This window comes from Myotis lucifugus, unplaced genomic scaffold (assembly GCF_000147115.1).
Source record: "Myotis lucifugus unplaced genomic scaffold, Myoluc2.0 scaffold_113, whole genome shotgun sequence".
Lineage (NCBI taxonomy): Eukaryota > Metazoa > Chordata > Mammalia > Chiroptera > Vespertilionidae > Myotis > Myotis lucifugus.
In genome coordinates this window covers 1,476,352-1,486,107 of record NW_005871161.1, presented here as the reverse complement: position 1 = coordinate 1,486,107, position 9,756 = coordinate 1,476,352, and the positions used below count along the sequence as shown (strand labels likewise).

Genomic DNA, 9,756 nt, shown 5'->3' with positions numbered 1-9,756 from the left:
TGTCACACACAGAGCAGGGCCCATCAGGCGGGTGTTGGGGCGCCGCCCCCTGTCACACACAGAGCAGGGCCGATCAGGGGGTTGGGGCGCCGCCACTGTCACACTCAGGGCAGGGCCGATGGGGAGGTTAAGGCTCTACCCGTCACACACAGAGCAGGGCCCGTGGGGGGGATTGGGGCACCGCCCTCTATCACCCACAGAGCAGGGCTGATCAGGGGGTTGGGGCGCTGCACCCTGTCACACACAGAGCAGGGCTGATCAGGGGGTTGGGGCGCCGCACCCTGTCACACACAGAGCTGCAGGGTGATCAGGGGGTTTGGGCGCTGCCCCCTGTCATGCTGATCCCGGTGCCGGGAGGCATATTACCCTTTTACTATATAGAATAGAGGCCTGGTGCACGGGTGGGCGCTGGCTGGTTTGCCCTGAAGGGTGTCCTGGATCAGGGTGGGGGTCCCCACTGGGGTGCCTGGCCAGTCTGGCTGAGGGGCTGAGGGCCGTTTTCAGGCTGGCGGGTGACTGAAGCTCCCAACCGCTCCTTTTATTCTTTGTTTCTTTTTTTATTCTGGGCCAGCTTTAGCTCTGAGGCCTCGGCTGCTGAAAGCAGGTTTCTGGCCTTGGTTTACCTTCTGTATTTGATACAATGTTGCGGTCCGGGCTGAAGCCCCGCTGAGTAAAGCAGGTTTCTGGGGTTTTGTTTAGCTTCTATATTTGCAACATAGTTGCTTAGAGTTGCAGATGAGAGGCCGGCAAGTCAGGCGGGGAACGTTGGAGTCCTCCGTCACTGAAGGAAGCAAGCCTCCCTGTTCGCATCAGCTGCTTGGCTGCCGGAGACCATCTTGGCTGGCAGTTAATTTGCATATCTCCCTGATTAGCCAATGGGAAGGGTAGCGAAGTGACACCAATTTGCATGTTTCTCTTTTATTAGTGTAGATATCTTTATGATTTTATACCTTGTTCAAGAGGAACATGACATTAAGGGTTTGAAGATACAAGTAAGACTCCACATCTTGCTATAAAAGCAAGATGGGTTTTAGTTTATTTGAATTTTGTTAAGCTTTTTTGTTATTATGTAGCTCATCCATTTAATATCTATTGTGATAAAAAAAAAGTAGTATTCCACCCATTATTAGATGTACAATATGGTACTGTATTTTCATTTTCATCTGTCTAGAGATATTTTCTGATCTCCCTCGCTGTATCTTCTTTGACCCACGGAAGATTCAAGAGTGTATTTCTTAATGTCCATATATTTGTGAATTTGTTAGGTTTTCCTTTTATTATTGGTCTCTACTTTCATTCCATTTTGGCCAGAAAATATATCTGGTATAACTTCAGACTTCTTAAACTTGGTCAGACGGATAGGGAGGCCTTGCATGTGAGCTGGGCTGGAGAATGCTCCAGGTGTGCATAAGGAGAACGTGTGTGATACTCCACAGAATGTTCTGTCTCTGTCTGTTAGGGAATGTAGTTCAATTCATCTACATGGCGCTGCTCAAGTCCTCCATTTCCTTATTGACCTTTTGTCTGATTAACCAAAACAAAATTGATGCAGCCATGACCCAGAGGTGATATGCAAACTGTTTAATGACATCACAGCCCATGGCCAACACTTAGCACCCAGCACTTAGCACCCAGATGGCTGGGAAGAGCTGTGACAGTGGGGGAGGGTGAATGGGTGTGGCAGGGGATGACACAGAATTGTCCCCTGTTCTCAGAAAGCCAGTTTCCAAACCCAAGCAGATGAAAACCCAAAGTTGAAGGTCAAACATCCTTCAAACTGGAGCAATGTTTCAGTTGTTCAAACTTCCTTCCTCCAAGACAAAATCACCAACCTTGGGAACATTAACTCACAATTCCGTTTTTTTTTCTTGAGTTTCTAATTCTTCAAAGTGAGGACAAACTACATCTCTATAATAATGAAAGCATAATATGCTAATTAGATCAAAAGACCTTCCAGATGAAGCTGGGGCTGGGAGGGCCAAGGCAAGCCACTGTGGCTGTGAGGGCCGAGCCTCTTGCAAGAATCTTATGCATCGGGCCTCTAGTAAAATATAAAATGTGTATAATCAGATACCCTGAGAGGAGACTCCATCCATGAAAGAGACAATAACATTCAAGACCCAACTACATCAGGAGAACCATGCAACAATGGGTCCCACAAAACATCTACTACATGAGACAAATTCAAAAAATCTGGGTGCCATAGCAGTTTGATCTAATACATAGAAACAATTACAAAGGAACAGCAAAAATGGGGAGACAGATAAACAACCCCTAAATGAAAGAAAAGGAGGAAGCACCAGAAAAGGAACTAAATGAAATGGAGGCAAGCAATTTGTCAGAGAAAGAATTCAGAGTAATTGTTATAAGGATGCTCAAACATCTGGATGAGAAATTCACCAACATGTGTAAGAATAAAAGGAAATGAAGAATGACATAGCTACAATGGAAGGTTTCAACAGTAGACTAGAAGAAGCTATGGACCAAATCAGTGAGTCAGAAGACAAGGTAGAAAAAAATACCCAAGCAGAGCAGCAACTGGAAAAAAATTAAAAGCAAGAGGAGAGTCTAAGGGAGCTCTGGGACAACACTAAACAAACAAACACACAAAAACATCTGCATAATAAGGGTGCCAGAAGGAGAAGTTGAGCAAAAAATACAAAACCTGTTTGGAGAAATAATGATAGAAAACTTTCCTGACTTTGGGAAGAAAAAAGTCACTCAAGTCCAAGAAGCACAGAGAGTCCCAAACAAGATGAACCCAAAAAGACCAACACTAAGATACATCATAATTAAGCTAGCAAACGTAAACAACAAAGTAACAATCTTAAAGGCTGCCAGAGAGAGAGACAGAAAGTTACCTACAAGGGATCTCCCATTAGACCAGTGGTTGGCAAACTGCGGCTCGCTGGCCACATGCGGCTCTTTGGCCCCTTGAGTGTGGCTCTTCCACAAAATACCACATGCGGGCGCACACGTACAGTGTGATTGAAACTTCGTGGCCCATGCGCAGAAGTCGGTATTTTGTGGAAGAGCCACACTCAAGGGGCCAAAGAGCCGCATGTGGCTCACGAGACCACTGCATTAGACTATCAACTGATTTCTCAACAGAAATAAATCAGGTCAGAAGGGAATGGAATGAAGTATACAAAGTAATGCAAAGCAAGGGACTAAATCCAAGAATACTCTATCAGGCAAGGCTATCATTCAAAACTGAAGGTGACATCAGGACCTTCACAGACAAATAAAGGCTAAGGGAGTTTATTATCACCAAGCCAGCAATGCAAAAATTGCTAAATGGACTGATGTAAAAGGAAGAAATAGAAAGGGAAGAAGGAACATAGGCATAAAGAATAAAAATGGCAACAAACAAGTACCTCTCAATAATAACCTTAAATGTAAATGGATTAAATGCTCCAATCATAAGACATAGGGTAGCTGAATAGATAAGAAAAAATGACCCATATATCTGCTGTCTACAAGAGACCTACCTCAGAACAAATGACTCACACAGACTGATAGTGAAGGGATAGAAAAAAAATGTTTCAAGCAAATGGAAATGAAAAAAAAGCTGGGGACACAATACTTTATCTGACAAAATTGACTTCAAAGTGAAGGGCATAACAAGAGATAAGGAGGGCCACTTCATAATACTAATGAGAGCAATTCAACAAGCAGATATAACTCTTGTAAACATAAATGCATCCAATACAGGAGCACCCAAATACATAAAAACACTTCTGGAAGATATCAAGGGAAAGATTGACAGCAATACAATCATAGTAGGGGACCTTAATACCCCATTGATATCACTGGATAAATCTTCTAGACAAAACAAAACAAACAGCAAAGAAACAGCAATCCTAAATGACTCACTATATCAGATGGAACTAATTGACATCTTCAGAATATTTCACCCCAAAGCTATGGAATATACATAATTTTCAAGTGCACATGGGACATTTTCAAAGATAGACCACATATTAGGACACAGGCTAAATCTCTACAAATTCAAGAAGACTGAAATCATATCAAGCATTTTCTCAGATCACAATGGCATAAAATTAGAAATCAACTACAATAAAAACAATCAAACACATGGAGGCTAAATAGCAAGCTTTTAAACAATGAATGGGTTATCAAAAAGATCAAAGAAGAAATTAAAAAACACCCTAGAGCCGAAACCGGTTTGGCTCAGTGGATAGAGCGTTGGCCTGCGGACTGAACGGTCCCAGGTTCGATTCCGGTCAAGGGCATGTACCTGGGTTGCAGGCACATCCCCAGTAGGAGATGTGCAGGAGGCGGCTGATCGATGTTTCTCTCTCATCGATGTTTCTAACGCTCTATCTCTCTCCTTTTCTCTCTGTAAAAACTCAATAAAATATATTTAAAAAACACCCTAGAAACAAATGACAATGAAAACACAATAATCCAAAATCTATGGGACACACACAGTGAAAGTAGTCCTGAGGGAAGTTCATAGCACTACAGTCCTACCTCAAACACACACACACACACACACACACAAATAAAAAAAACTGGTAATAAATTATCTAACCCTACAACTTAAAGAAGTTGGAAAAGAGCAACAAGAAAAGCCCAGAGGAAGTAGAAGGAAGGAAATAATAAAGATCAGAGTGGAAATAAATGACATAGAGACACCCCCCACCCCACCCTGCAAAAAAAAAAAAAAGATTAATAGAACCAAGAGCTGGTTCTTTGAAAGGATAAACAAGGTTGATGAACCTCTAGCCAGGCTCACCAAGAAACAAAGAGAGAGGACCCAAATAAAATCAGAAAGAGGTGAAGTAACAACTGATCCCACAGAAATATAAAGGATTGTAAAAAAAAAAAAATACTACAAACAAATCTATTACAACAAACTAGACCAGTGGTCGCCAGCCTTTCGGACCTCACGGACCACCAGTGGTCCGTGGACCACAAGTTGGCAACCACTGAACTGGACAACCTAGACAAAATGGACATATTCCTAGAAAAATACAATCTTCCAAACTTAATCATGAAGAATCAGACAATCTGAATAGGCCAATAACTACAAATGAAATTGAAGCAGTGATCAAAAAACTTCCAGCAAACAAAAGTCCTGGTCCGGACAGCTTCACAGGGGAGTTTTACCAAACATTCAAAGAAGAAATAACACCAATCCTCCTCAGACTATTCCAAAAAAATTCAAGAGGAAGGAAGACTGCCAAGCTCTCTCTATGAAGCCAGCATTACTGTAATCCCAAAACCAGATAAGGACACTAAAAAGAAAGATAATTACAGGTCAATATCCCTGTTGAACACGGATGCTAAAATCCTCAAGAAAATATTAGCAAATTGCATCCAGCAATACATTCAAACAGTGGTCGGCAAACTCATTAGTCAACAGAGCCAAATATCAACAGTACAACGATTGAAATTTCTTTTGAGAGCCAAATTTTTTAAACTTAAATTATATAGGTAGGTACATTGTTATTAACTTAATTAGGGTACTCCTAAGCTGGCCTTTGCTAAAAACATCCTCAATCTGATTGAGGTACATTTGCTGAGGTAGACCCCTTCCAACTCTGCCATCCACACTCGTCTTGTATACTTGTTTCATCTATCTTTTGTCACCCTCGCGCAATTTGCAAATGCGACTAGCACTAACCACTGCACAATGAGACTGTTGACTGACTGGCTCACTCAACTTGTGCATAAATCACATGCACCTCCCCCGCACTGTGTATCCTGCAGCCCGCCCGCGCCGTGTCTCCCATCACCTGACCGACCGACATCCCCCACTTCTTCTAACGCCACTTCTTCAAAACGGACTCGCCCAGGCTGAAAAACGACTTCTGCGCATGGGCCACGAAGTTTCAATCGCACTGTACGTGTGCGCCCACATGTGGTATTTTGTAGAAGAGCCACACTCAAGGGGCCAAAGAGCCGCATGTGGCTCACGAGCCATGGTTTGCCGACCACTGCATTAAAAAGATTATACATGCCCTAACTGGTTTGGCTCAATAGATAGAGCATCAGCCTGCAGACTGAAAGGTCCCAGGTTCAATTCCAGTCAAGGGCATGTACCTTGGTTGTGGGCACATCCCCAGTATGGAATGTGCAGGAGGCAGCTGATTGATGTTTCTCTCTCATCGATGTTTCTAACTCTCTATCCCTCTCCCTTCCTCTCTGTAAAAAAATCAATAAAATATATATTTAAAAAAAAAGATTATACACCATGACCAATTGGGATTTATTCGGGGGATTCAAAGTTGGTACATTATCCGCAAATCAATAACATGATACATCACATAAACAAACTGAAAGACAAAAACCACATGATCATATCAATTGATAAGAAAAAACAATTGACAAAATCCAACACCCTTTTTTGATAAAAATTCTCAGCAAAGTGGGAATAGAGGGATGATACCTCAACATAATAAAAGCCTTATATGACAAACCTACAGCCAACATCACATCAATGGGCAAATACTAAAACCATTTCCTCTAAGAACAGGAACAAGACAGGAATGCTCACTTTCACCACTCTTGTTCAACATAGTATTGGAAGTGCTAGCCATAGTCTTCAGACAACAAGAAAAAATAAAAGTTATCCAAATTGGAGAAGTAGTAAAACTGTCATTTGCAGATGACATGATACTGTACATAGAAAACCCTAAAGACTCCATCAAAACACTACTAGATTTAATAAATGATTTCAGCAATGTAGCATGATACAAAATTAACACTCAGAAATACATGGCATTTTTATACACTAACTAGAGGCCTGGTGCACAAAATTCGTGCATTTGGGTGGGGGGGTGGTCCCCTCAGCCCGGCCTGCACCCTCTTGCAGTCCAGGAGCGCTTGGGGGATGTCTGACTGACAGACAGTCGGACATCCTTAGCGCTGCCGCAGAGGAGGGAGAGCCTCCTGCCACCACTGCTGTGCTCACCAGCTGTGAGCCCGGCTTCTGGCTGAGCAGCGCTTTCCCCTGTGGGAGCACACTGACCACCAGGGGGCAGCTCCTGTATCGAGTGTCTGCCCCTGGTGGTCAGTGTACATCATAGTGACTGGTCATTTTGTGGTTTGGTCAATTTGCATATTAGCCTTTTATTATATAAGATAATAAACTCACAGAAAGAGAAACTAAAAAAAACAATCCCATTTACCATTGCAACAAAAAACTTAAGATACCTAGGGATAAACTTAGCTAAGGAGGTCAAAGACCTGTACTTGGAAAACAACAGGACGTTGAAAAAAAGAGGTGGAGGAATATATAAACAAGTGTGTTCATGGATTGGTAGAATGGATTGCAGATGACATGATACTGTACATAGAAAACCCTAAAGACTCCATCAAAACACTACTAGATTTAATAAATGATTTCAGCAATGTAGCATGATACAAAATTAACACTCAGAAATACATGGCATTTTTATACACTAACTAGAGGCCTGGTGCACAAAATTTGTGCATTTGGGTTGGGGGGTGGTCCCCTCAGCCCGGCCTGCACCCTCTTGCAGTCCAGGAGCGCTTGGGGGATGTCTGACTGACGGACAGTCGGACATCCTTAGCGCTGCCGCAGAGGAGGGAGAGCCTCCTGCCACCACTGCTGTGCTCACCAGCTGTGTTCATGGATTGGTAGAATCAACATCATTAAAATGTCCATACTATCCAAAGCAATCAAATTCAATGCAATCCCCATGAAAATATCAATGGCCTATTTCACAGACCTAGAACAAACTCTCCAAAAATTCATCTGGAATAAAAAAAGACCCCGAATAGCCACAGCAATCCTGAGAAAGAAGAACAAAGTTGGAGGGATCACAATACAGATATCAAGTTATATTACAAAGCCACTGTTCTCAAAACTGCCTGGTACTGGCACAAGAACAGAAATATAGACCAATAGAACAGAACAGAGAACCCAGAAATCGACACAAGCCATTATGCTCAATTAATATTTGACAAAGGAGGCAAGAGCATACAATGGAGTCAAGACAGTCTCTACAATAAATGGTGTTTGGAAATTGGTTAGATACCTGCCAAAAAAAAAAAAAAAGAAACTAAAAGAAACTAGATCACCAACTTATACTATACACAAAAATAAACTCAAAATGGATAAAAGACTTAAATGTAAGATGGGAAACCATAAAAATCTTAGAAGAATACATAAGCAGCAAAATATCAGACATATATCATAGCAATATCTTTATTGATACATCTCGTAGAACTCTTACCATTTGCAACAGCATCAATGGACCTGGAGAGCATTATACTAAGCGAAGCAAGCCAGTCAGAGAAAGATAAGTATCATATGATTTCACTTATTTGTGGAATATAATGAACAACATAAACTGATGAACAAAAATAGATCCAGAGACATAGAAGCATCGAACAGACCGTCAAACCTCAGAGGGAAGGCAGGAGAAGGGGGGGGGGGGGCAGGTAAGAGATCAACCAAAGGACTTTTATGTATGCATATAAGCAAAACTCATGGACACAGACAGTAGGGGGGTAAGAGCCTGTGCTGGGGGGTGGGAGCAGACTCGGAGGAGTCAATGGGGGAAAAAGGAGACATGTAATAGTTTCAACAATAAAGAATTAAATATATTTATAATGTTTAAAAGCGCATTATGAATACACTATTGGCCCGGTGCACAAAAGTCATGCACATTAAAAGGGAATTAATTTGAGGAAATATTTTAATATTGCTATTTGCCCTTTTTCTATAATAGAAGTGTCAGAGATGAAAGAAAATTAGTAAAATGTATATGAAAATATCCCTCCTGTCAGAGTCTGGGGCGCACCGCGGGACCCAGAGTCAAGTCCCCGCCCACCCACATGCACCTCTAAATTGTGTGAGACCCAGACCTGGCCAGCCCCACCCCCGTCAAGCCCCGCCGGGCAGGGGGTGCAGCCTCAGATGCCCTGGCACAACCTCAGGTCCCCCGGCCCCAGCACAAGGGTACGAGGGCATGATGACCATTTGCATATTAGCTCTTTATTATATAGGATACTATCTGATAAATGAATTTACTTTAATTGGAAGCACTATTGTTAGTTTTTGTGAGTTATATTAATCCTATGTGCCTGAAGGCATTTGAATCTCCCTCCTGCTATCCATTCTTCTCAGCTTGCCGTGGCATTTAGGGAACTTCAACCACTGAGGTTTGGTAATAGGGGCCCCTCACTTCTTCCAGCATAAAACTGGACCTGTAGACAGTACGGCAGCCACCCCTTTAGATTTGCCATAATCCATCCCTTACCAAAGGAAATGTAATACCACATAATTAAATCTACTTGCTTTTTATCGATCAGTGTCTCCACCTCATACCTTGACAAAAATATTCCAAGGGATGAAGCATATCCCTGAGACCTTCACACTGCTATGATCCTGCAGCACAGGGCTGTTGAGCAGCTCCACGGTGTCAGTCACAACATACAGATTCACCCCTGCTTCCCGGCATTGCTTCAGAAAGTACGGCTCAGGGTCTGGCAGTTTCCTGTGGGGAGGAGAGGATCAGAGTGGGAAGAGATGCCTTCCCAGGTGGCCCTGGGTCACCCTCCTCCTCAGGACCTGGAAGGGGTGTTCCCGCCACAGGCAGAAAGATCCCGGCACATGGGGTAAGTTACCAAGGAAAGCGAAACATCTTCTTTGCTACGCAGGGTGGAGGGGCCCCCATTTTCTGATGGGGGCGTGGGAAGGAGAGTAAACAGGCCATTTTGTGAAAGGCATCATCATTTTCCAAAATTATATTGGTC

At 42.8% G+C, this 9,756-nt stretch overlaps 1 protein-coding gene across 9 annotated transcripts in view; it reads right to left on the bottom strand.

The window, feature by feature from the left end:
- LOC102431796 (gasdermin-C-like) overlaps nucleotides 1-9,756 on the bottom strand; it is a 35,984-nt gene that overhangs the window by 20,711 nt on the left and 5,517 nt on the right. For all 9 annotated transcript variants that reach the window (XM_023757759.1, XM_014459686.2, XM_014459687.2 and 6 more), the window contains one exon: nucleotides 9,329-9,497. In XM_023757759.1, the coding sequence (XP_023613527.1) occupies nucleotides 9,329-9,497 (169 nt within the window). The remainder of the gene's footprint in view (nucleotides 1-9,328; nucleotides 9,498-9,756) is intronic.